The sequence below is a fragment of the Trachymyrmex cornetzi genome, unplaced genomic scaffold (genome assembly GCF_001594075.2).
Source record: "Trachymyrmex cornetzi isolate Tcor2-1 unplaced genomic scaffold, Tcor1.1 scaffold782, whole genome shotgun sequence".
NCBI classification, from domain to species: Eukaryota; Metazoa; Arthropoda; class Insecta; order Hymenoptera; family Formicidae; genus Trachymyrmex; species Trachymyrmex cornetzi.
This window is the reverse complement of record NW_017300116.1, coordinates 173,070-201,057: the sequence shown is the minus strand read 5'-3', so window position 1 is coordinate 201,057 and position 27,988 is coordinate 173,070. Positions and strand designations below refer to the sequence as shown.

Sequence of the window (27,988 nt, the reverse complement as noted above, 5' to 3'; positions counted from 1 at the left end):
ATTTGAGATTTATTTTGTCAATATATAAATTTATTTTAAAAATTGTTGTACAGTATGTACCTTCATATCATTTTATTTTTAATGAATTATTTATTATCACATAACAAAGCGACTCCCCGCAATATCCAGTAATCAGGATTTTTTAGAGTTTGCAGCCAGAGCGATGTTACTAGCAACATGTAAGTCCTCTGAGGTTTCTTATATACGGGACACTGTGCAAAAAATATTTAAATAATATATTATATATATATATATATATATACATCGTTCTGTGTATTTTACATTTTATTTAAAATTATAATAATTATTCTTATTAATTGCAGTAATGATTATAATCATTTATTTAAATTAATTATTATAACTAAATTGAAATTCGTATTGTACTTACCTGATATAATTTCAGGCCTTTATTTGGGAGAGGAACCTTGTCTGCATTATGTAAAGCAAAGATATGTATTATCGGCATTAATACATAAAGAACTTTATTTGCTGATTCACACAAGCGGACATTTCTTCGGTCAAAGCCGGCACCTTCGAGAAATAGACCATAGACATAAACACCTTCCTATTTCGTGAACATCAATATCATTAATTATCGCAAAGTAATTTTGTATATATATTGTGTAATTATCAATTGCATACTGGTGGTGGTGCCTTGATCTCTTCCGCTATTTTACTTAAGACTTCATTATGAAGCATAACATTATCTAAAGCCCATTTATGCGCCCGCGTTATTTCTTGTTTCATCGCCGTTAAAAATCCTATAAATATCGTTTTTAAGTCGAGCCATTATTATATTTTATTAACGCTAGAACCGCTTATGATGCCATTTTAATTCCGTTATATTATTTGCATTTTTATCTTTTTTATATTAAATATGTAGTATAGAAATATATTGAAAATATATTGAAAATATATATGAATATGACATAAATAGTTTTAATAATATAAATAATATTAAAATAACTCTTTACTAGAGCCAAAAACAAGAATAAAAAATTACCAAATTAGTACCTGCGGCAGTTTTAAAAGAATACCATCGACGGTTCTAATATTAAGAACTCGTTCAACACAAAAATATGTATGTTAAATACCTTGTGGATTGAAGAAGCCAGTTATCCAGAACTTCGACGGCCTCCCGCTCTGCAGCCAAGTCAAAAACTGTTGGTTCCTTTCCAACAGTTCTGTAAACCAGAATCCCAAAGAAGCAGACTCCCACGATCGAGCCTTCCAGATCTTCGGTATCCTAGCGTCGTATATATTGTCGAGGGCGTCTCGCAATTCCTGAAAATATATTCATATTTATTCACTTTACTGCGCTTTATATAATGATTGTAATTATAAAGGGGAGCCTAAGAAAATTACCTCGCTCATTATAATTACGCCTTCTATGGCCAACAAAAGATCTTTGAGCATAACGCGTATTAATTTTATAACCACCTGTATCCTGTCGATCTCTTGTTTTAAAAAAATGTTCATTGGGGCGGTATGATCCATTGCATGCAATCTATGATAGTTAAAGCACTTATTATTTTCTTATTAATCATTTCTATTAAAAGAAATTTTTTAAAATAATTAATAATAACAAATTAATTTAAACCACTATATAATTAAATCGAAAATAAGTAACGAAAAGACCTATGGTCGAGGCTAGATTTTAGTGCCTAATAATATATATTATATTTTATATATATATATATATATATATATATATATCTTTTAAATCAGGAGCCACAGGTAGTATCTTGGTACACATCGCGTATAAATTATAATTATATCACTTATTATCGAACTTGAAACGCAATCATAAATTGAAGCTAAAATAATAATATCATAATTAAATCGTCAATTTGATATTACTAACATCTTAACATACTAAAGAACCAAGCCTCCACCATATTGGCTCCTTCTTTACTTATTTGAAATAAGTAATAATTAAAATAATTAAAGGATAACAGATAATTGATTAACCTTTCTTTAACTTCAAACATGTCATACAGACCCGGTACTTTTTCTAGCATTTCCTTCGCCTGTCTTGCAACAACCACTTCTCGGGATTCTACACCAACAACACCCGCTTCTTTCGGTTGCACGGATATTATTGTATCTAACACAGTCTGCGTGGTGTTACTCTGGTATCTATAATAAGCATAATTTTTCAATTATTTTACATAAATTCTTATCTATTCTTACATATCTGTAATTCTCGCGATAATATCTTACGTAATGTCTGCATTTGGATGTAAACCATACACTTGTGGCGGATCCACGGGACTCATAGCATCTATCGCCTTCAGATAGTCGCTTACTTGCTTCAATACCAAAAGTGGATAACCTTTGTAGAAAACAAAACCTTCCGCGAAAAGCGCTTCCGTAAACCACAGTTTTGCGAAGGTATTTAATAATCTCTTATCGTAATCGTCTGTAATGCGTCCACCATATTGCACTTCGCCTATCATGTAACTGAAAATGCAAATATACAGAGCGAATTAGTCTCTAAGAGAAAGAAAAAAAAAGCACAAGTAGAACAAAAAATCATGATGACCAAATGGTATCAAAAGAGCTCTTGGTTATTAAAAATGATTTTTCAATCACGATCTATATCAGTCACATCAATCATATCATTTTAACGTTATTTTGACGTTATCGTAACCTGCTGTTTTGCTTGGGAACTGATATAATTTAAACTTTTTCATTTACCGCACGTTTTGCCAATTTACACCACGCTTCGGATCGTAGTCATTCAAATGATTATTCATAAACATGCAAGATGCCAGCCAGTCCGCCGAATTAAATTCGTAAGGTATGTTCCATCCCAAGGGACCAAACTTCCGTCTTTCCTGAACAACGGTATGCAGGAATGATACGGTGTATATCAGTGGTATATATTGCGTAGCATCACACTGGTCCAATATTTCCTGATTCATACTACTGTACGTCGCCAATAAACTCGCGCGTATTCCTAACGTGGAAATCACACCTTGATTATGCTACTCTTACTTCCTTACATAGGAATATATCTCTGGTAGGAAGCAGATGTTATTGTCATCATTTTCACATCAAAATATCGTCATAAATGTCATTTTGACATCAAAATGGTGACAAATGACGTTAGCTTGCTATCTAGGATCTTTATTAAGTAAATAGAAATAGATGCCATGCGGTGGTTCGTATGTATATTTTGTAGACATCTGTAGTAAGGAAACAGGAAAATCTTTGTGCGGTTCCGTCGTGATCCATACGCGAAAGTCTGGATGCGGCGCTTTCATTTCTGAAAGAAAGGTTACCAATTCCGCCATATACTCCAAGCCTAAATGACAATTCTGGCATAATGCCCAGAAACCCTGCAAATGGCTGAAATTAATAACGCTTCGTAACACCAAAGAGAAAGCGTTTCCTCTCTATAGTATACTTCAGTTTTCGCGCTACTAAGCAGTCGACGAGCATGAACTTCTTGACCCTGTCCCATCGATATGCTTCTACAAACGATTTCCATTCTCTTTGCGAGCTGCTCGATATTAGGCGTGGGATCCGATCCCATGCTTAAGAAACAGATCATTGGTGTATTTGGTCTTGACTCACTATGCATTACATCGAGAAGCGTAATCACAGGCTCTGCATATTTTGCTCCTAAGGAAGATGCTATATATTTCCTTGATTGCGACAGCGTTCTATCCATACACCAAGCTCTGCAAACATATTATTTTACATATTTTTTTGTATATTATTTTATTGCATGTAAACACCAGTTTTTCTACCAAACTTGAATCTATAAATCAATATAAATAATAAAAAGAGCTACGAGCCAGTTAAAGAATATTAAATGTTCTTAAATTTAACTGGCTCATAGCCCTTTTTATTATTTATATTGATTTACTCTAATTGAGCCATTCTATTGATTTATATTGAATCTATAACTTGTCTGAAAGGTAAAAGAAAGTACTAAAAAATAAGAGATTATACTTTTATGATTGAACTGTGTCAGTATATTTTAACAATAAATATTGAATTTTATAAAAAATGAATTATTTATTTGTACAGCTAATAAATTGCATTTAAGAAATTTTTGTATTTTGTATACATAATCTTGAACTATAGCAATGTCATTTAAATCCAAAACAAAAAATTTGTGGACTATTGTACAATTTGTACGATACTATAAGATTCTAAATTGTAGGTGAAAAAACTTTGAATTCTACTTTATTAATCGCCATAAGACGGAAATTCACTTGTACTTCAAACAGGATGCTATAAAATTTAGGTGTAATTCTCGTATTCTAACAAAAACAATTGTTCACTAAATTAATTTATTTGGTCTTTATTTTTTTTAATGAAGAATGTAAGTCAAACATATTATATTCGATTAAAATACATACATTTTCCAACAAAAAAGAAATTAAGACAACTAAATTGATTTAGTTAAATAAACAGTTAATTTTTAATAAAAATTTCTTGCTTAGTGCAATTGTAGTTCAGAGTTAATCACATTTTTTTAAAAGTATCTGTCTTGTACTTTTTATTAGAGATGTTCAAAACTTTCCAGAATATATGTCATAATTCATTTCGTGTTTTACACATAAAAAATATTAAAATCTTAATTATAAATTTCTTGTGTTATATGTCAATTCGGAATTTTTAACGCAGTGAAGATTACTTTACTGGAAGATTACCTTATCAAGAGCAATCGCCGGAATGTATCCAACGTGTTATAACCATTTGGTATAACTTCCTCCTCTGGTGCATCTTTATCAAACCAATGTTTCCAAACTTTCTCAGAAGCGGGTACTTGAGCCACGATATATTTAAATTGTCTTAATGACGACAGCGCAACTAGATTAAGCCACGTTACATCCGTGATCCACTTGCAAGGTTTTGGCTCAATTGCTTTTAAATCCAGCGCTGCACCGCCTTTAATAAAATACTGAAACTCCTCGTGCGTGATGCTGTTACGTTGCAGATCAATTTTCAATGTCATCAACAAAATAAACATATATTTATGTATTTCGTAAAGTCCGCGTGATTTGTACTTAAAGATATCGTAAGTCAAAAATTCGATGATGTGATTTATTCTTCTCTGATTGACTGGGCTCTTCTCGGACCTGAACAAAAATCACGATTTAATACACATTATTCAACAGGATACCCAGTAAGCAAGAAACATTTCGGTAACATTGTAGCAATGTTACAACGTTTCTACAATGTTGCTGAAATGTTCCAAAATGCTTCTTGCTTACTAGATAGGATTTATATTTACGACATTAGGAACATCTGTCGTAACACAATCTCCACAATGCAAACCGCTAGCGTTACACAGAAACTATATGTGTATATTTACCTAGCCATTGAGATATCAAATCGTTCTAAGAATTGAACAAGGGACGTTTGGTACATGCAATTGACATGCGGCATGTCACATATCAAGAAGTACAAAACGCTACCACGCGTTGCAACCGGTCGAAATTCTTCACGTGCTGCATCGATTTTTAGTTCTGTATCTTTTGCGATGCTCAGTTTTCTGTTTATCTCCGCCGCTGTTTGTTTCGTGATATTTAAAACCGACATTAATTCAACATCTTCGATTAAAGGACCCTTTGAAAGAACAAAAAATAGCATAGAAAGATATTATTAATTGTACTTATTTCAAAGTTATTTAATTAGCGCTACAAAGAGAATTATATACATACTTGTACAGTTCCCAATTTGTATAGAAGATTTGTTTCTAGTTCTTTAATTTTTCTGTTATTCGCAGCTACATCAGCAATCAATTGCGTTTTTTCTGTCTCCAACTCTTTCTTCTCTGTTAAAATGACCCTTCCCAATAATTGATCCTCTAGACCTGTTAAAATAAGATATAATGTGAATTAAACTAAATTATAATAAAAAAGATGTATTTATAAACGTATTTATAAATACTACTTAAATAATAGAATATATACTTTTACCTTTCATTGTAACAGTAAAGTCGATTATAGATGTGTGAGCAAATATTTCTGGAGCGTAAAAAGGATTTGGTAACTTTGTCGTGATATAAAGTCTGAAATCTTTGCTAATATCCACTTCTTTATCACCTAATTTGATCTTTTATAACAATAAATTATGTTACACAATAAAAAACTGTGTTAAAATTCTAAACAGTCTAAAGTATCGTTTTACCTTAAAAGAGGTTCCTATTTTTATAAAATTTTTTTCCAATAAATTGTCTAGCACTGGATCTATTTCTTCTCCTACATCTTGAATTAATAATGGTCGTCCTATCGATATAGAATCTTCCAAATGATTTCTAAAATATTTGTGCGTGAACCATGTTACCTGAAAAGTACATTAAAGCATGTTAAATTAAACTTGTTACATTTCACAATTTGGTTCTATAATATTTACGTACCTGTAAATCAAACTCTCTTTCTTTATTTTTAATCCATGTTTTGCCTTGCAATTGTGGGTCGATCAATAAAGGATATTTCGATGCTTTCGTTACAATTATTCCATTTTGAACTGATAATTCATCGGTTGGCAGACCTTGCAAGTTCCATTCACCAATCTATGATAAATTGAATACTTATTATTTGCTCATTACGAGTTTCAATTATATTTCTTGTGTAATAATTTATATAATTTTACCGTAGCTGTATCTGTCATTGTATTAACAATGTTTACGTTAAGAGAAATTGGGATCTTTCTATCTTGTATAAAGTCGAACCATTTTCTTTGCAAAAGAACTCGGAATTCTTGATTAAATGGCCCGCAATAAGAAAGAAACCCAGTGAATACCAACACATCTCCAACGAGACGTTCTATTTCTGATTTAAATGTAGTGACTTGCTCCGTCCATCTTATTTTTTCTTCAGATAATCCTTCAATCATAGCGGTTGCGGTATCCATTTTTGCTTGACAAACCGCAGCTTGATCCATAATTTTCTGATAAAATACATTATTATATGTGAAATAATTGTTTAATTTCAATTTCATTAACATCATACGGAAAGAACGGTTTGTTGAAGTATCTAAAATTCTGAAAAAATTTAGTTACACATTGATCTAAAAATAAAATTTTGTTAAACTATTAAAATAAATATGCCGAACACTTAAACGGATTATTAATGTCAAAAATTTTTGCATTTATTGATCGTCATGCTTTCCTCAACATAGGGTAACTCCGGTATATACGCCGCACCTATCAAAAACTTAATTTATTAAGTATTATTTACTATGTTTATAGTAAATAACTATATCAATAAAAACTTTGTACTGTCTACTACTATGAAAAAAATATTAGAAATCCGCAATATTCATTTTTCATATTAAAAAATAAACTTTTTGAAACCTTGTATTTTTGCCGCATACCATGGTATCTCATAGGGGTGGGATATATGGCTACTCATAGGGGGAAAGGGGGTATGTACGACTCATGAAAAATTTACAAATAATGCAAACATGCTTAATAATACAAACATGATTTACTATCCCACTACACGTATGTATCATGAAAAAACCACTAAGTCTTTTACACGTCCTACATTAATCATTTTATGCAGATTATAACTTATGATGACGTTACTTATTACAGTGATAAATTGATTCAACTCATAATAAATTCATTAATATTAACAGTAAGAAGCTGAAATCATAACACAATACTATAATATAACATAAAGGCATGTAACAGAGTAGTTACGGGAAAATTATCCCTACTCCTTCTATTTTTTCTGACTTCTGCGGCGTAAATCCCAGCGCGGCGTATTTGCCGGAGTTACCCTACATAATGTAATTATTTTGATGATCCAATAAAATTATTTTCGAATTTACGTCTACCTAAATTTTTTAATACATCAGCAAAATCGTTCTTTCTATGCAAATATATTTTTTATAAGTATAGCCTCATGATTGTTATTGTACTTGTCGTTCCTGCATCACGGCATCGAATTCATTTTGTACTATCTTTAAAGCGTCGTCCTTTTCTTTCAATAATTCTTCCGCCTTGAGTAAATTTTTGTTAGCTTTCTCGTAATAATTTTCTTGTACAAGAAGATTTGCCTACAAAGTGATTCTTTCTTATTACACATTTCTTAGCGCTATATATTTTCGTATTGAAACTGGAGAACAACCAACGTTATTACGCTTAGAAAATAAGAGATAAAAATGAATATATTATGTAGTTAGGTATAAAGCATTCTCTCGATCCTGCCATAAGCCATGAAATGACATCGGCTATCTCATCTCGCAACAATGTTTATTAATAGGGAATACCTTCAAAGGTAGCACATCTTTATTTATTTCATAAAAAGCAACCATGGAGATGGTCCACTGTATGAGACCCGCAACATTTCCGCAGGCTTGCTTTGCGGCTTCATAAGTATACATGTGAAAATTTAAATATGGCATCATTAAGTCGATAGTTTCAGCATCAATATTATCCTTTGGAAAATTTTGTAAATTATATAAAAATCTAGTATCAGCTAGGACCTGCGAGAAATAACATGCTCAAATAATATCTTATTAACATAAAATAAAACATGATTTTTCCGATCATTTTCTATTAACATAAAAATTAATATATAAAGGACTTACCTTTAGTGATTCCGACCACGAAGATGTTAGAAATTGATGTTCATAATCCGGTTTGACTGGTTCCAGCTTTCGTCCAAATAGAATCAAAACACAATCCATTATGAGCGTAATTAAATACGGTGGTTTAGCCAATTTACGAACGGTAGCGATATCTACTGCCTTTATAGTCTGAAATATGTGTGTTGCTGTCAATGAACATTTGTATCAATACTTGACATAGTAATAATATCAATTATTGGTCACACACCTGCAATGCAGCTTCAGCTTCCATTAAAGCAGGTTCCGCAGCTTTCAATTTCTGTTCTGCCACTATCTTATCTTTTGCTATCACTTTCAGAATCGCTTCCGCTTCATCTTTCGACACTTGCACTTTTGCTTTCACAGCCTCAGCTTCTCTTTTTTTCTCATTTACAGTAACAAGAATCTAAATATGTATTACATTATTACACATGAAATGTAGGATCGGAATTTCTAATAAAATTGATATTTTACAAAAATATATTGCTTACCGCCTCCACTTGAACATTTTTTACCGCAATCTCCTCTTGAGTTTTTTCCAATTCATGTCGCAACACATCGACCTGAGTCGCAGCGTCAGTTAATTTATTTAAACCGCTACTCATACGAGAAGCAATCATGTTAATATTATCCAAACGTTGGTTGTAAAACATTTTATAACTATCGAGAAACATTAAAAATGATCTCGGAGTCACGTATACTTGTCGTCGGAACCTGCATTCGTCGAAATTACATTAGCTTGATTGTATTTACACATAGACGGTGAAGCACTGATGAAAAGAGAAAATAGAAAATAAACCTGTCGAAGTATTCTGCACAGGTATCGCTTACGTTATCTTGAATATCGCCCACAACTTGAATTAACTGTTGTTTTACTTCCGGACTACATATAATTTTATATGTGGCCAGGAAGTGTTCACCTACTGCGTATAGCGCATCCCTTGGCCATCTCCAAAACCAATTTATTGTGCAACCAGATATAAGGGCAGGGAATTTTAATGACCGAGATCTAAACTTTCCACTGACCTGCGTAAATAATTATATATTACTACTATACATATACATATTTGACCCAGTAAAAGAATAAATAGAATACAAATGCAAATGTATTTAACAATGACAAAACTCACTGGTGAAAAGCATAAGACTGTATGCAGATTATTTCTCGCTTTTGATATAAAATAATCGTAAAGATTGTCTTGCGTAGGAGGTCGTCGGGGATCAGCCTTTTTCATCAGCGGCGTAACAGTTGTCAAAATTTCATCTAACTCATCCTTTGGAAAAAGATTAGCCACTTCGCCAACGCTTAATATGTTGTTTATATATTCTAAAAATGCTTCATCTTTTACTTCGTTATCGGTGAAAATAAAAGTGAGACCTTTACTGTCAATACCAGCGGTCCGATACAATTTTCGCAAATCATCCATCAAGCTGGCTACATTATAAATCCTGAAGATATAATTATACTCATATTATTTCTTCACATAGTTTCGCATCCAGTACAACGGAAAACATTTACACATTTCCGCAAAACTGCACGAAATAAAGGTTCCAACGCATATAAAAAAATTATAAAAAGTAAATTAAATTTTGTAATTATTTTCTACAATAAATACTCCGTGTTTTGCAACTTCAAATTACGCTAAAACATTTAAATGCTTTTATACCATTTACAATGAATTTGAGAATTTTCAAATTCTGATTTTGATGAAAATTTGTATATATATGTATATACAGATTACACGCGCGCGCGTAAATAGATGAATTTAGGAAATATCAGTTGCGACTAATAAATGATTTTAAGGTATAATGAAAAAAAAAACTAGCTGCTTTACATGTAAAGGATGAAATCGCCCTTTGTATGTAAAAGCAACATTTTCTTTATATTTCAAAAATTATTTAAAATATCAAAAAATGTCTTATATCAACAAGAAAATTTGCAATAAAATTATTTATTTATTTATGAAAAATATAAAATAATATTTTTAAAAAATAATTATTTTCAAAATTTATATTTTTAAAATTATTCTTTACAAATATTATTGACATAAATAAATAGAAGTAATTTCGTTATAAGACTTTTGTATAAATCATTTATTAATATCTTGAATAGTTTTTCGCATATGATATACATATATAACGAAGGAACTAATAATTGTTTTGCATAGAAAAGATGATTTTACTCCTTAAAACCATTTATTAGCCGTAACAGATGTTTCCTAAATTTATTTATTCATGTAACTGCGTACAAAGTTTTATTAAAATTAGAATTTGACACTTCGTAAGATTGCTTTGTTAGTAAAATTTTGATACTCGCCTGGATAATGTTATTTGAAAGAAGTTAAATCCTGCAATGAAGGATGCCAGTCGCGTTAGGCTCTGTTTTCCGGATCCTCCTATACCGACCAGCAACGCATTGCCCCTAGGAACTCCGAGTATTCGTGATATTCGTATCAAATGCACCAGCGCGTCATGGAAGAATACCAGATCAAGATGCATACCGCGTATATATTCGTTAAATTGCTCCATATTTTGTTGAACTTTCGTAATAACATTATCGTAACTACGAGTGACATAAAAATATATATGCGTCTATCAGTTTTTAAATTCATTGCATCAGATAAATAATTCGACTTGATGTACCTCGGTATCTCCTCATAAATCTTTGGTGTCTCTAATACAAAATCTTCTGGCTCTTCGCCTGTCGGTTCTGGTGGTTCGCGCAAAAAGTCAACGAAATATGTCTCAACTGGAGAATAATATTGAAAATCTGGACCTAACATCTTCTCCGCGGTCCGCCGCAATGTATTTTGAAACCATTCTTTATCAGCGGCAGTGATGAAGCTAGGAATTATTTATTACATATTTAAGCAAATTAAGTATGTAAAAATATATTTGTTTCATAATTTTAAGAAAAACGAACCGATCTGCTATCACACGCATGCATTCATGCTCCCATAACTTCAGCAGTGTTGGTATAGATTCACATTCGGCTCTCTCTATTCTGAGTATTCCTTCCCAAATACGAGAGAGATCACGCAAGTTAAAAACATAATGGAATTTTGCTGGAGTTGGTAACATCTTCGCTTTAGTTTGCTGCCATAATATTCGAGTCAGTGGTATAAGCTTCGGTAAGAAATTAACAATGGTTTCGGAAAATCTTGTAACGCAAAAGTAGCCTTGGCCAATAACATCTGTAATTTTAAATTCATATTGTATAAATTGTATCTTACATGTTTTACTAAGGCTGGGTTCGGAGAGTCGCTATTAGCGCTATTTGTGTCATTCTATCTTCGTCACCCATTAAACGTGAAATAAGGATAATATGACACAAATAGCGTTGATAACGCGCTGCCCGAACGCAGCCTATATGAGCGATCATTGTAAACATACTGAAAATTGTATCCATTGATTTATTGGACGGTAATGTGCAATTAAAAATATTGAACTGCCGTTTCAATCGCGGCGGAATATCATTTCGTCCTCCACCCGGATGATGCATCGCAGCAAGTAACATAATATCTTGTACAGTGCAAAAGTCACCCGGTTTATCTAGGGAGTAGAACCCTTTGTACTCCATTAACTGACGTACGATCTCGTTTGTAATTTGATCGCCCCATTCGTTTATGGCCGGCATATTTATATCATCAATAAAGATGGTCATTTTGCGTCCACCAGGAGGACCATAAGTGCTACCCACTTGCTTTTCAACGTAGCTCTCGAATACACGCTGAAGAAAGCGATAGATAAATTCGCGCGATAAAATAATAAACATAGTCATATATCATCGCAATTAAAAGTTTACATAATAGATTTATTTACTATATAATGCTATAACGTTCGGCTTATTGTAAGGTCTTTTTAACTGACCCTTTTACATCGTTCTTTTTTCTTCTTTTCTCTTCAATGTAAAAAAAAAAAGAAAATATGAATGCAAGAAGTTCAGTTGAAAAGAACAAACTAATTACCTGAACCATGTTGGGCGTGGATGCTGAAGAAAAATTGAAAAACTTATTTAAATGGTATTCGGGATCGTGCTTAGACATGTAGCTTTTTATCATTACGCTTTTTGCGGTGCCGGCTTCTCCTATTGCATAATTAATTCATATTATGTAATTAATGCTATAATGACATTACATATTTAATCTATTAAACATTGGCTAAACGAAACTGATTATTGAAATTATGCTATACGCTCGCCTACCTATTAAAAGTACTGCCTTTCCCTGCTTTGCAATAATATCAATTAAATATAATGTCCTAGTATTATCAACGTTAGGAACAAGAATAGTATAATATTCTAAGATATGATCTGAGGGATATTCAAATTCTGGCACTCTTTTATTCCAATGTATCCACTTTCCATCGTCTGATACTAGGTACTCAAAAATAGTTTCATCTTCCTATATAAATTGAACATTTATAAGATAAAAAATATTAATAATAGTATGCATTGTACTTTAAGTGATTAAAAAAATGTCAAATTATCATATACGAACCGTATACTTTGGCCAGTTACAATTTGATTCATGATTCACAAGATATTCCTGTAATGCAAATCGCCCATCTAATTCTAACATTGCACCCAAACTCCACATAAGAGAGAATAGAAAAAGTTTCTCGATATGTTGCTCAGGTAATATTTCTAGAAATTATAATTTTGATGAAATATTTGATAAGTACGTAAAAAATATAATTTAATTATAAAGTAAAATTATTTAATTTGTTTTGTTACATAAAAATTATTGAAAATTTTCTAGATACAAACTATTTTCTTAACAATATATTAAAAAATAGAAACTTAAAATTATTAATGAATTATAAAAATATTTAAAAGAAGTACGCAAATATAAAGCGATAAAAACAATATGTTCTAACAAAGTGCTTGCTGTTTGACGTTAATATTACATAGCTATGTTGAGTGAATAAATATTTGAATGTAAAAGAGAAATTCTCGTATTTACTAGTTGGGTCGGAATTTCCAACATTTAAACCTTCCAATAAGTCAATACACTGCCGTATGTAAACTGCTTCCAAAAGCATCATTTTAGTTTGAAGCTTTGTTTGAACGAATGTGTGGGCATCTCCATATATTTTATGAAATAACGCTCGTAGCACTCGAGCCTCGTTGTTGGAACATTTTCTAAGCCAACCCTGTATTAAAAGTATTGTAACATTACAATCAACTGCTGCAGAGGAAAGATCTCATTATTACAAAATCCCAAATCCATATTACCTCTAAAATTGAATTCCATTTTAGCACAGAGGCACTGACGAATACCATTCCCATACGCGATATAGTCGCCGGGGACGCATTATCCACATTGTCAGGTTCGAACACTAATTTAGTATTTGGTGCCATTATAATACGATCGCCATTTGCCAATGTTAACGTTTTATTGTCATCCAGAACAGAATTTAAATTTTCAATCCATACTGCGTCAACGGGACCGTCTAATACTATCCATAAATTTTCCGTTTTCTTCGTTTGCATGGATCTTCGCCATATAATGGAAAATATACCATCTGTCCAATCATTCGTCGCAACATCGAGTTTTCCAAACATTTGAGATGCAGTTATCGCCTATTTTTTTTTTCAAAAAGAATTATTTCTATCGATATATTTAATAGAATGAAGAACTATTATTGATTAATAGGTACTGACTTTTGGATTCATCCTAATTTCTTTATGCGGTATACCCATTTCTGTTAGAGCCCTCATTAGCGCCCACATGCATCGCGTTTTACCAGATCCTGTTGGTCCAAGAACCATCAAACCATGGCGAACGAGAGAGGTCTCGTATAACTGCAAATCACCATTATCATTATGTTTTTTCTCAATAATTATATAACTTATATTAATTCAGCGTATATACTTAAACCCTTAAAAAGAAGATTTCTTTAATTATTTACGCAAAACAACTTTGCTTAAAAAACTACATATATTTGCTTGTAAAATTTTCAAATAGAAGCAAACAAAAAGGATAGACTAAATAAAGAGATATAAGTAAATGTAAACATATTAAAAGTAAGTACCTGAACAGTTTTCAAATTCCATTCGCTGTGATTCATTATTCCAAGAGTGACAGTGGCGTTAGCTATTGCTTTTTGTAATTCTTTATACGTTTGGGTTGTTAACTTTATACCCGGGAACATATCTTCAATAAGTGACATAAAAAGAGATTCGTCTTCATCCACTAATTTTGATAAATTCATATCACTAAAAAAATTAATTCACATTTAGATTATCTCTCCTTTCTGTATATTCCAGTAACTTCTTAGAACAAAAAATACAACAATTGATAACATTTACCGTAGTACTCTCATAAGCGTGGTTTCCTCGGAATCAGTAGGGTTCGCGCGTTTCTGAGCGCCAAGTGTGCGTAAGCACGACAGGATGTTCCTTAATCCAAAATCGTAATGTACCTGCTTGCTGAGCTGCTCCTCGCACAATTTGTACAATATGAAAAATTTTCGCGCTAATACCACGTTCTCTTTGAAGCCACACGCTGCGAGTTTTACTCGCATTATGATCTAAGCAAGTGGAATTAAATTTATATACATTAAAATTCATGTACGTTAAATTAAATTTTATAATGAGGAAAATTTTATAAATCCGATTTTTTACAGGTTTATGTAGGTACATACAAGCACTCCATATTTTAACATGTAAAAAAAAAGATAATATTTTCACGTACTTGTCTGTCAGGAACCATCATTGCCACACTTCTAAATTGTATTTTTAAATTTTCCGGTAATTCTTGTCGACCAGCATATCCGGGATTCATTGTAATAAATATTCCGAATTCATAATTGAGTTTATATGTTTCACCGTCACTGCAAATAAAGCGTACATATCTGTTTGCTAAAGATAATATAATTTATAATTGAAAGCTATTTAATAAAAATATCAATATTTATTAAAAATCGTGTAAATAGTAAAACAAAAAAGATTTTAAAAAACGACAAAGATTTATTTTTTGAAAATATTAACTTTTAAATTTAAAACGAAAACTTAATTTTATATAATAAATAATTATTGAATTTATAATTGATTTTAACGTTCTTCCATTTCTACAAATAAAGAGGGCATATCGATCAATTTGCTAAAGATATCATTTATTACAAAAATAAAAACTATTTAATAAATTATTTGTTAAAAATTATGTAATTAGTAAAATAAGAAGAAAATTAAAAAGAATGAAACTTTATTTTACAAAGACATTTTGTTTTAAATTTCTGTATTTAAAACAAAAAACTTAATTTTATATAATAAATAATTATTGATTCTTCGTACCTGAACAAGAAAATTGTCTTTCGCTCTTTTCGTGCATTAAACACGATTGCTATTTGCTGTGCAGCGACGGATAGCACTGGTAAATCAATTCGATTAAATTCATCAAAACATCCCCAGCTACCGGATTGCGCTAGTCCTTTAAATATTCTGCCTAAACCTCGGAAATCCATTTGATCGGAACAATTAAAAACAACAACGTATTTTCCTAGTGCTTTTCCCATGTCTTTCGTCGTTTCTGTTTTACCCGTGCCAGCCGGACCTGCGGGAGCTCCGCCAAAATTCATTCCTAAAAAAAATATTTGCCAGGGATGGTAGTAAGTGACATGACGTAAAAACAGTGTAAATTCTGTTTTACACGCAATTCTATTTTTCTTTTGCTACAAGTATCATACCCACGGCCTGTGCCAGTGTTATGTAACACCTATCTGTGAGCGGTGTAATCGCAAGTCGATCTGTACAACCTAAAAATTCATTTTGATAAACGAAATCCACGTCGGTTATCTTAATTGGAACGTCCTCTGTATCAACATCATAATAGAATCGACACTGTTTCAACCATTCAAAATCATATATACTTCGAATTCTGAGACGACATAGCTCATCAAATATATCTCTGAAAAAAATTTATAAATGCAATTTATTCTCCATATTTTTTATCACATAATTGATAATTACGAGGTAAGTATTTAAATAAATAAAATACCTTTGATGCACGTGTATAGTTATTAAACATTCATATTTTATTCTGGTATACTTTGTAAGATCTTTAACGGTTACTTCTATGAGACTATTTAGCAAATCTAGAAACCATTGATTGGTCCTTTTCATTATCGTTCTATCACGTTTGGCTGTCGTGATTGCTATTTCGGAATCTCGTGTCCATAAAACTTGTAATGCTAATAGGCCTACCTGCGAAAAATGAATATATATCTAGAATTGATGTACAATTTCCGTCTATTGAATATACGAACTTTGTATATGCACATCATCTTACTTGCAAAACAGAATTCTCTATCAATAACAAGATGTCGAATTCAGGTGTACGAAGTGATTGCAGCCCTAGCGAAATCACAGCACCAACGGATTGCTGGTGGACTGTTAACAGAACGTTTAACCAGTTCTCCACGCCTCCTGTACATCCAACTTCTTTTTCCAACGTTATTTGTTCGTCTTCTCGTGAATACATTGCTACCATTTTATCATATTCCTTTTCGGAAAACTTCAGCTATATATAGAAGATAATAAAGTTTGTAAATATTAAAAAGATATAAGATAAAAGAAGCTTAATATAGGACTTAATATAAGAACAATTATTTTTGTAACGTGGCAAAATCATTACACTGTAATTTTATCTTACTAATGCATCATATCTCATTACTTTTGCTATATTATCAAAAAAGCCATCAAGATAATTTTGAATCGTATGACAATCCGCTGCTTGTCCAAGAATTTCCAACAAAGTAGGATCTGATATGAAGCAGAATCTTGGGAAAATAACTCGCTTGGTTTCCAAATAACTGTATTAATAGAATTGTTCTAATTAAACTTGACGATCTGCGAGCAGTTATTTCATTTTACCAATAATATGTATACCCGCTAAGAGATTTTTGGCACGATTCTAACTGTTCCAGTAAATGAGGTAAAAACTGGCTCATTGTCTCATCCCCAGTACATGTTTCCACCGCATTTAATTTTTCGTGAGCGCGAAACATAAGTTTGACCCAAGCCTTGTCGATCATCTAAAACGTAAAAATACGTTATATCATTTTATTGACAATGTCATCACAAGTTTTTTTTAAAGTACGTTAAAGCGTTTTGCTTCAGCAGGCAATTGCTTCGATATGTCGCCGCCAATAAATACTGCTTCCAGATAAACCCACAAATTCTGTACAGTTAACCATTTCGCCAATATTTCCGATGTATTGCTAAGCTTGGTCTGCCACAACTGAATCTCTTTTTTAAACGGTACATTGTAACTGTATAACGTTGAATATGAATGTAGTATATATCATAAAACATAATAATTTTTCAGATTTAGAGTTATCTAATATACCGATTTGCCAGCAAAGAGCTTATGAGCATTAAACTGTCTTCCAGCAGCGCTATTATTTCAGCCGTTTCAATACCTTTCAGCAGTAATTCGCCTCTTTGCTTGAAGTGGGAAAATTGCAGATTTATAACAGCCCAATCCGCAATTACTTGCTTCAATTTAAATTCGATATCTTGTTCCTTCACTGCGCTAATACATATGTCCTATAACGTATAATATTTGAGTATAATTTTTGTACTCTGCTGTAAAATATTATAATATACAATAATTTGTAAAAAATATATATACATATATTAAGTATTCACTAATAGTGATTGAAAGCTTATAATTTTGCAGTCTAATTAAGCATACCTCTACATCATCTTTATATTTCAACAAAGGTGCCTGCATAACGTTTGCTAAGGTAAACGTTTCAGATTTCACATCAAAGAAATATTGACAAAGTTTAGATAGTTTCTCCCAGTGCCTGTCTTTCATGGCTTTATTAGCCATCATCTCTAACAGTGGGCACATTTCATTGAAATCGTCAATTTTCTTTTTTAGATCGACATACGCGGGCCATTCTCTCATAGCTTTAGGTAACTTTCGACATCTAAAATGATATAGCACAGTATTATTTAAAAAACTTAATAATATATTATATATATATATATATATATATATATAAAACATTTTTATATAATTAAATCTTATTAAATGCATGTAAGTCAATCTGACTTACTTATTTTGGAAGTCGGCCAATTCAGTTATAATTGACTCAATATCAATTTCGGACCATGGAATATCATAATAGCTATCGATAGTGCGCATAACTTGCAAATACAATGTATATAACTTCTGCAATAAATTGAGTTCTTTTTTTCTTTGTTGTAGAGCTGGATATTCTGTTATTTCTATGCCGAATAAGCTTTCGCCACTACTGTAAGTCTCGTACCTTTCCCACAGTTCTTCAAAACGCGCTTGAAATAGGATAACTCTTAAAACAGAGACAGAAAAATTTATTATTATTAATATATTGTTTTATTTAAATTTAAGAATATTAGTTTTACTAAAGTTAAACATTTTTTATCAGTATACTATACACACAATTTTGTAGAAAATATGAGATACTAGATAAAACATTATACCGTTCACTGGCTTCTTTTGCGAGTATTCCTTCAACCATTGGGCCATTGAGTTCAAAATCAATGTCAAATTGAGCTACCTTCTTTTTAAGAACTGCAACTCCATCAATAAGTTCCTTTTTCAATGGCTCTTGCATTTCACATATAACTGCTTGAGCTTGTTTCGCCTATAAAAATATAGATATTACTTATCGCGGAGAAAAATGAAAGAGATTGCTTTGAAACATAATTATTATTAATATATACCTATATTTATACATATTGAGTAGAGAGAGGTTCTTTGAAAAAATAATTATTGAAGTATATCAATAAATATTAAACAAAATTAAATTATAAAAACAAATTAATACCATATTGAGCATGTTGTTGAAATTGTATCTCAATCCGTCTACTATATCTTGATCTTCTTTTAATATATCGATATTAAATTTTCCCATTAATGTATAAGTCTCTTCAATCAGGATTAGTTCCATGTCTATTGATACAAAATCATCTCGTATCTCTGCCAAGCATTTCATTGCGACTCTAACATCTTCTAAATCCTTAATATGCCTCGATAGAACTTTATTCTTTTCAAAAATATAATCTGTTATTTTTTGTAATTTTTCCTTGTACTTATTTGATAACATGACACCCAATGACTTTTTCCATGCATTTGCTTCGACGAGAAATGCTAATTTTAATTTATCTATAAAATAAAGGAATTCTTAAATAATTAAAAAAAAACTTTTTTTACCTAAATTAAGTAATATAAATGTACTATGATATAATAGATAGAGTATACATAAAATATTTGTTAAAAATAATAATCGAAGCGTGCCAAAGCAAATGTTACGTTATTACGTGACGTTTTTTAGGAGAAAAAAAAACTTCTTTCTATTTCTTTAAAAAAATTATCTTCATAAATAAAGATATGAACAATCGGTCTCTGTAAAATTGTTTATATGTATATTTAAATAATTTAAACAAAAAACCATGTTAAAGCTATTAAAAATTTTAACATGCAAGTCCAAGTAAAAATGCAAGTCAAAACGTTGTAAGTTCAAATGCCAATTGCACAATGGACTTACAATGTTTTGAATTGTGCTACCCATTTTTCTCTACTTGTAGCAGCATTTTCTACGCCAAATATATGCCATGTTTGTATATTACTGCAATGTCAGTTGTCAGTACAGTATATAGTATACGTAACGGGAACTATAGATTTTCAGTACTGCAAGTCAACTGGCAGTAATATACGAACGTAGCCATTATTAGTATATGATAGACCGTAGTATTTACAACTCATTCAGACAATAAAACGCATTTTTATCATTTTAGTAGGTACTTACAATGTGGTACGCCTCACACATACACACAATCATAACAATATCTATTATTTTCACGTATGTTAATTTGTTCACCTGTGTTAATTTGAAGAGGACCAAGTATATGTTGTTCAGGTAAATTTTTTATTTCTATCATTAAATCTTCATATTCCATAAACTTCTCTTTGATTTCTTGTATAAGAGGTTTGGTATCAATAAAAGCTTGTATAATGTCATTTCTATTTTCTGCCCATATGTAGGAATATCGCAAATATAACTAGAATAAAAAAATGATTATAATTATGATAGTAGAGGACATTAGTATAAGTTACAATATAAGTATAAAACTGCTGTACAAACAAAATTAAACTAAATATAATCATTTATATGTATACGTATAATCATATATATATACGAAATAGTATTTATATTATATACGTTGCCAACTTTGGAGACATCATCTCTCAACATTAATATTAAACCTTGTAGACTCATTGAACTGCGGATTATGTCTTTGTGCTCGGACACGCTTTGAAAATAGGTGTTGCGCAAATCTTTATCTGGATAACATAAATAAATAATAAATAATTTCAATAAGTAATAAATTTAGTACATCTCCTATATTATGATAATATAATAATAATAGAAAGTAATCTATCTAAAAAATTGCTTAATAATGAAAAAATATGAAATAAAAATTTATTATATATGTTTGTCATTACCATTAAAATTCGAATATTTTATAATATTGTAGTCTACTATTTACCAAGCAATGTAACTCGTGCATTTGTAGAATATCGTTGTCCCCACGCAGACACTTTCTTGTGTGTTTCTATAATATTTGTTATAACTTTACCGAAATGATTTTGCAACTCTTCTATTGATGGGATAATTATGATATTTGGTATTTGTAAAACGAAATATGTCATTATGATCGGAATTTCTTGCTCTATTGCAACATCTTTAACTAATACGCTAAAACATAATTTATATATTGATTTATTTTTTGTTTTGTTCTTATCTTACTATTATATATTTGAAATAAAATAACATAAATATGAGAAATACATTACAGAAAAATATAAATATGTTAAATACGCGCAATAAATTAAATACCTCATAATGGTTGCTTTCTTCTTTAATAAGTCTAAAGAATTTTTAGTACATTTTACCAAAGCTTCTATTAACTTATTATTGTAATACGCAAAAAGTTCCATACAATCATTGTGCACTTGATTTATCTTAACTTTGTTTGTTCTTTCGATGTAACCAAAGCCTATATTTAACAAATCACTTATTAATCATAACAAAATAATATAAAATTATGTGAATACTTTTTAAAGGATACAATACCTGGCTCAAATGGTCCCTGTATTAATCTGGTTTCGGATCCGATTTGTTTGTGTATTTTTTCGAGATCCATCCAATTGTATTTTATATCTTGCACGGTAGGATCAGTTATAAGATCTATAAATTTATTAATAATCATGATAACAGCCTTCTCTACCGCCGAAGATTTGACTTCCAAATCAATTGCTATTTTATCTGTAAAAGCTATATTATCAGCTAAAAGTTGTTCCGAACTTTTCGGGTATTCATCTAATTTTAATAACATTGTTTCTGCAATAGATTCAAGTACTTCATCTACTCTCGCTTCTTTCATATCTGCCGCCTCCTTAATGAATATCTGCGCATTTTTTATCTCTTCTTCTATTTTAGCGCATGCGTTGGAAATTTTTAATGAGGACCATGTAATTACTGATACACATGGTTGAAAAGCAATTTCAAGATTGACGAGTGCAATTTTCATTAAGTTTAAAAATAAAATCGGGATTGATTTTCTGCACACAAATACGATAAACGCATGAATATATACGCAAAAATTTTATTCGATATTTATCAAGTAAAATTTGTATACCTAAGAGCATCGTTTTTCTTAAGTAATTTTTGCACTCTTTCATATGATGAAAATATTTTGTCTTCGCAAAAGATTAACATTTGTATAAAATCTGGCACTTCCAATCCAAACTTAGACATATGTTCGGATTCTCGTATTATTTCGTAAATGTAAGAGTCAAAATTTAGACAGTATTTATTTGTCTTTGGATGACGCACAAGCATAGGGGATGATAATGCCAGACGAACCTAGTAATTGAAAACTATATCTTTAAACAAATCATTTTAGGATATAACATACATGCATGTGCCAAATTTTCGAAATATTCTCTTTCCTAAAAATGAAAAATCTACAAATTGAACGTTTTTACTTTTTATATTTACGTCATCACACATTTTAAACTCTGTAAAAAATTAATTTAAAAAATACTACACTGTTTAATTTATTTTATTTCACATGTACGAAAAAAATATATTTATTTAATTCCAAAAATTAAAATATTTAGAAAATATTTACTAACTAATATATAAAAACCAGCTTAAATAATAATGATGATACTTACAATGTTAGCCGAATCGTACCATGCTTTGTAATATATTAACTCGTAATGAATAAACACACCGACGAGTGTATTATATATTTTAATGCACTTTTGCATAGAATCATGCGTAATCACTTTGTGGTGTGATCTAAATATATTCATAGGAACTTCAATGCGTTTATATAACTGCCGGATCCACAGGATTCGACCAGCTACGGGTGGAATATTTCTTGGTACAGGTGGATCGGATCTATTTTCATTATAACTATCGCGGATATCTTCGATTTCTTGTTCAAACATCGAAACAAGTTCTATGCACTTTCTATCAATCCTCAGTTGCTTAAGATTCAATTTTTGAAACCTATGGGAGAGAGAGAGAGAGAGACGACGTAAAATAAATTAAATATCTGTCCTTTTTCTATGAACTAGTATACGAAAAGAACGATTTTGCTGAAGTATCCAAAATTTAGATATCAGACCAAAAAATAATTTTCTTATACCAAAATAATTATAGGAAAATTCAAGCAATACCGCGCAAAAGTTTGGCATTCTAGCAATCAATTTGAGTCTTACATAATTATTTTGATAGTTCAATAAAATTATTTGCAGATCTCTATCTAGCTAAGTCTTCACATATTTTATTTTTAGATATTTTAGTAAAATTGTTATTTCTGTGTATAGATACACTTTCGAAACATAAAAAGAAACAGCTGTATGTAGTTGAGACTTCGATAAGGGGAGATTTATAGCCGATACATATTTAAGTCCGTATTAATTATCATTTTAAGATGTTATAAACCAATCACAGAGCTATACTGGTATCTTAAAATAGTCTTATATAGATATGTAATATATCTTGAAATAAAAACCGATGAATGAAGTGGTAAAAAGGAAGAAAGACTAGTACAGGCAGTACAGTGAAAAAGAACAGACCATATGATATATTCTTACATGGTTAAAAAAAGTTCGTTAAGAAATGTGTACTACCTAGCTATTAAATATAAACTTTGCATTATGTTTGGCATGAGAGAAATGCAGTTATAAAAAAACGTTCGTAGTTCCAGGTCGGTTTCCGCTACGTTCTTTTTGAATTCATCATAATCAGTATCAAAATACGGCTTTCTGTGATCTAGGGGATCATACATCTGCGAAAAAATTTTTTTTAAATGATCCGTATACTTTTGTGCGTATATATTAATTCCTTCTATAGTCGAACTGTGCAGAATGGAATAAGTCCGTGCTGCTTCAAGGATGTCCATGATCTATATAATATATTACAAATAAAGTAATAATATAATTCTGAAAATATCGTGACTTATTTTTGCACTGATTATTACTTACTTACTTTTATTATTCTTGTCTTAAAAGTGGCAAATTTTCCAAAAACATACATTTCAGATACCTCGAAACGCTTCTCATCTGGAGATTCCTCGACCTTCTTACACATATCATCGTAACAGTTATGATATGTCTCACAGAGCTTAATACAATCCTGCGAAATAATCGCTGATACTATGGTTTTTAATTTATAAGGCGATAATAGTACGTAATAGGAGAAAACATCTCTCTTATATGTTTTTGTCTTATTTTTACCTTTATTTTAGATATCATAGTACATTTTGATTCGTTCCAAATGCTTAATTTTCCATTCTCTGTTAAGTATGCTTTACATGCTAATATCATCTGATTAGTTATCTAAATAGAAATTGGAAATTGATGTGATAAAAACTAAATAACTCATATAAGAACATAATAGTTATTAGCATACTGCGGATATTTATGCAAAATATTTAACTGAATATTAACCATCGGACAGTTTTAGCAGTCGATCATTGTTCATTAAAGAATTATTAAAAAGTAAAGTAAAAAGGTTGAGATTGCCATCTGTAAATGTGCAATTTATGCAAAATATGCATTTTATGCAAAATATTTAGTTAAGTATTTTGCATAAATATCCACAGTCTAGTTATTAGAGTTTGGTGATTTGCTTCAAAAGCTCCAACATTTGAACTTTGAAGCTTCGAAGATTCGAAGCTTTGGCATTAAACTCTTCGAAGATCAAAGGTTCAAAGCGTCGAACTTTCGAAACTTCGATACTTCAATCTTCGAACTTCGAAGAATCAAAATTATACAAGTATTAATTTAATGCGGCTAATAATAATAAATATATATTTTTTTAAAAGATATACAAATATATTTATAAATATACATATATTGTAAATACATTTTTATTTTTTTATTCCCATAAATATACTTTTCATAGTTTCGGAGGAACTTTAAACTTTGTAAAAGTTTTTTAATATCAAAGATTGAAATCCTTTTAAAATTTCGAATCTTTGAAGTTGTCAAAAGTAAAATGATTCTAATAATTCTTTATTTTAATAAATAACAATTTTAAAAAAATAATTTTCTGATATTAATATTAATTAATTTTTAATAACACTTTATATTCTACAACTCAAAATAGTAATTTAAATTTTTAATCAATTATTTTAGGAAAACATACCTTTACATATACAGCGGTTACCATCCTCCTAGTATTGAAAAATCGCGATGTAGCGTAAATCATCCTTATAGCATACATAAGCGTGGGTAAATAATCTCCTATTTTTGTTGGATCTAATCTGTACAATGGTTGTGTAAATTTTTCTAAACCGTACAGATACTTTACGTTATCTTGAGATAAAATGTGCACCGTTGTAACATGATCTTCCAATTCCTTCCATTTCTATATATATAAAATACAGCAATATTCAATTCAATACATATTACAAATTAATAGTTGCATACAAATTATACCTTGATAAGTTTTGATTTCGCTTCGGTCAGCAATTGTATAAATGTATGCGTGTAATTGGACTTTATGTGATTCATTATCGAATAAAACTGACTAAACAATCGCCGCCAATACGCAAGTTCTGCATTTGGTCCTACAGTTTCGGTTTCCCTGCGCAATTGTTGACTTTCAACAATAGCCTAAAAAATTGCTTTATAAAATCATAAAATTTTATTAAGAGATATATAATTAGTCAAAGTCATTACCCGTTCCATCAACTTCATCCATATTTGGACATCAGCTTCTACTGCTGCAGTAACATCCGGTTTACGAATGCTCTCTCTAAAATTTTCAGGTAGCGCCAAATATTTTTGGTACAAATCCCAATTAATTTGGAAGCATATAACATTTTTTAAATCTATCTTTGTCACTATGAGAAAAAAGGAAAAGTATTATCTTCCATCAGAGAAGGATTTATATGATAATTAAATTAGGGTTTATTTTTGATAATTTTGAAAAAGAATTCACATGTTCGAAATTAATTCCGAACCTTCTAAAGTTAAGATGCTTCAAAGTTTCAAAAATTTCCAAGCAGATAGTTTTAAAGCACCTCAAATTTTGAAGGTTTGGAGTTAACTTCGAAAATTTGAATTTTTTCAAAGCTTTAAATTTTCGAAATTGTCAAAAATAATAGTCTTAGAATAATACAGATCGTAAGTTATTTACTATTAAGAAATTCGCAGAAATCTTTAAAATCGCCTATAAAATCATCCTTTATCTTTTCTCCGGCTTCGCTTTTCAACAATTCTCCCCATTGCGTATTAGCAGTTAACGTTCGTACATGCAAACGTGAAATTAAATCAGATATTCCTGCCAGCGCACTTTGCGATGTAGGATCCACCTCCGCATATGCATAATATGTTTCCTACATGGGACGTAAAGTCGAAAGCAGCAGAAAAAATTTAGAGAAAAAAGAACAAAGAAAATTAAAAAATATATAAACTGCAAATTTCAAAAATAAATAGTACATATTCCAGAAAAATGTGCAAATCTCAAAATGATTCAAGATGGCTCTCATAAAAAAAGTCACAGTAAGTCACAATAAAGTCATAGTGCGGATGTTTGCTTTATCACATTTGTGATAATACTATGATATCATTATGTAGTTGTGATAAAAGCTGCACTTTGTGACACTACTGTGAAAAATACAGATTAGAATAATGTGATTTCACGTTTACTTTTTGATAATCTCGTAGTGACATCAGAATTTATGATAATTTGACAATTGTGAGTCTATTATGATGCAAATGTGATTCTTTTGCTATGAATGAATGCTTTGTATTAACTTACATCGAGTAACTGTTTAATTCCAAATTCCAAATTTGATTTTAATCGATAAACTATAACGCATTTGCCTGAGAATTCTTCAGTAGTACCATCTGTTATGCAACAGCGTATAACTTGCTGTTCTGTACTAAGTTGCGGCGTCCATCGCCCGGATTCTGAGATTATGTAAATTCTACGTATAGTATCACGATGTAGCATGAAAATGTATTGTTGACGTAATCACCATCGTTAACGTTATATTAAAATTGCGCGTGGAAAAAAAAGGAGCAGGAAAATATCCATCGTTATACCAAATGTCGGAGGACTCATAGGTTGAAGATATACAACAATGGCTTGTCTTCCACCTTCAGCGAAGAAACTGTTAAATACATTCACGTATTCGTCCTTGTCGAGAATTCCTTCTTCCAGGACCTCAGGGTCTGTGTTTAAAATGTATGCCACAGTCTCCAAGACATGTCGATGTGTAATCTTTAGTAATCCTTGCCTGGCATTGCGAATTTCCTTGAATTTTGTCTAAAAAATAATTTAAAAGATAAAAAGACCCACTAAGCAAATTTCTTTTTAATTATATAACATTATTAAAGAAAAAAATTACAGGTTATTTTTTACATTTTTATTTAAGTATTATGTGTATAATTATGTAAATATTATATTCACGTAAATATCATCTTCTATTCTCTTAATATGTTAATAAGTTAATCCTTTTTTTGTAAACTTGAAGTAGCAAAAATAATTCTGAGATATTTCTAATTGTTTCTCTTTACTCGATTACATTAAAATTCTCTTGTAAAAGGTAATAATATTGATGTATTAAATATTAGGATTGTCCGTGAAAGTATTATAGATCCACAAAGGTATTTACAAGTCGCTCTTTTGTACTCTCTGTTGGTAAATCTCCCCTTGTACCAATCCTTCTCTTCACTAACTCGGCAATTCGTTGGTCAATAGCTGGTTTCGTGTAATCTCGCGATGTGGGATACGCGTTTGCCATTGTTGCAAAAAGAAGTAATCATGAATGTCAACGTATTGATAAAAGACTTTAAACTAGATATATATAACTACACAA

The 27,988-nt window shown here is 30.7% G+C and overlaps 1 protein-coding gene across 1 annotated transcript; it reads right to left on the bottom strand.

The window, feature by feature from the left end:
- Nucleotides 1–86: 86 nt before the first annotated feature.
- On the bottom strand, nucleotides 87–27,988 carry kl-3 (dynein heavy chain 8, axonemal kl-3). Its single transcript, XM_018518747.1, has 65 exons — nucleotides 27,785–27,988; nucleotides 27,213–27,435; nucleotides 26,926–27,077; nucleotides 26,302–26,500; nucleotides 25,842–26,005; nucleotides 25,599–25,775; nucleotides 25,306–25,527; nucleotides 24,393–24,494; nucleotides 24,145–24,291; nucleotides 23,787–23,944; nucleotides 22,976–23,160; nucleotides 21,715–22,119; nucleotides 21,478–21,637; nucleotides 21,128–21,336; nucleotides 20,800–20,921; nucleotides 20,458–20,638; nucleotides 19,405–19,742; nucleotides 19,058–19,221; nucleotides 18,652–18,906; nucleotides 18,282–18,522; nucleotides 17,934–18,133; nucleotides 17,685–17,856; nucleotides 17,474–17,619; nucleotides 17,259–17,397; nucleotides 16,875–17,105; nucleotides 16,620–16,789; nucleotides 16,273–16,493; nucleotides 15,881–16,166; nucleotides 15,282–15,420; nucleotides 14,897–15,117; nucleotides 14,620–14,803; nucleotides 14,249–14,389; nucleotides 13,820–14,167; nucleotides 13,548–13,737; nucleotides 13,083–13,228; nucleotides 12,788–12,986; nucleotides 12,552–12,670; nucleotides 11,977–12,313; nucleotides 11,507–11,777; nucleotides 11,227–11,427; nucleotides 10,962–11,146; nucleotides 9,714–10,018; nucleotides 9,383–9,609; nucleotides 9,075–9,297; nucleotides 8,813–8,989; nucleotides 8,566–8,733; nucleotides 8,245–8,460; nucleotides 7,894–8,031; nucleotides 6,619–6,915; nucleotides 6,383–6,538; nucleotides 6,154–6,309; nucleotides 5,943–6,078; nucleotides 5,685–5,836; nucleotides 5,336–5,589; nucleotides 4,671–5,099; nucleotides 3,413–3,689; nucleotides 3,158–3,344; nucleotides 2,701–2,962; nucleotides 2,224–2,463; nucleotides 1,972–2,139; nucleotides 1,366–1,507; nucleotides 1,095–1,284; nucleotides 643–761; nucleotides 389–565; nucleotides 87–212 (listed from the first exon to the last, which is right to left on the bottom strand). The coding sequence occupies exons 1-65, from the start codon at nucleotides 27,911–27,913 to the stop codon at nucleotides 87–89; spliced, it is 13,101 nt and encodes a 4,366-aa protein (XP_018374249.1). The 5' UTR covers nucleotides 27,914–27,988.

Excerpts from the sequence above, each read along its gene's own strand:
- kl-3 (XM_018518747.1), bottom strand. The coding sequence starts at position 27,913 with ATGGCAAACGCGTATCCCACATCGCGAGATTACACGAAACCAGCTATT. Across the intron at positions 22,120-22,975 it reads GATCCGGCAGTTATATAAAC|TAATTACATGGTCCTCATTA; the intron begins GCATTGAAGTTC and ends CATGTGTATCAG. Across the intron at positions 20,639-20,799 it reads ATGTCTCCAAAGTTGGCAAC|TTATATTTGCGATATTCCTA; the intron begins GTATATAATATA and ends TTTTTATTCTAG.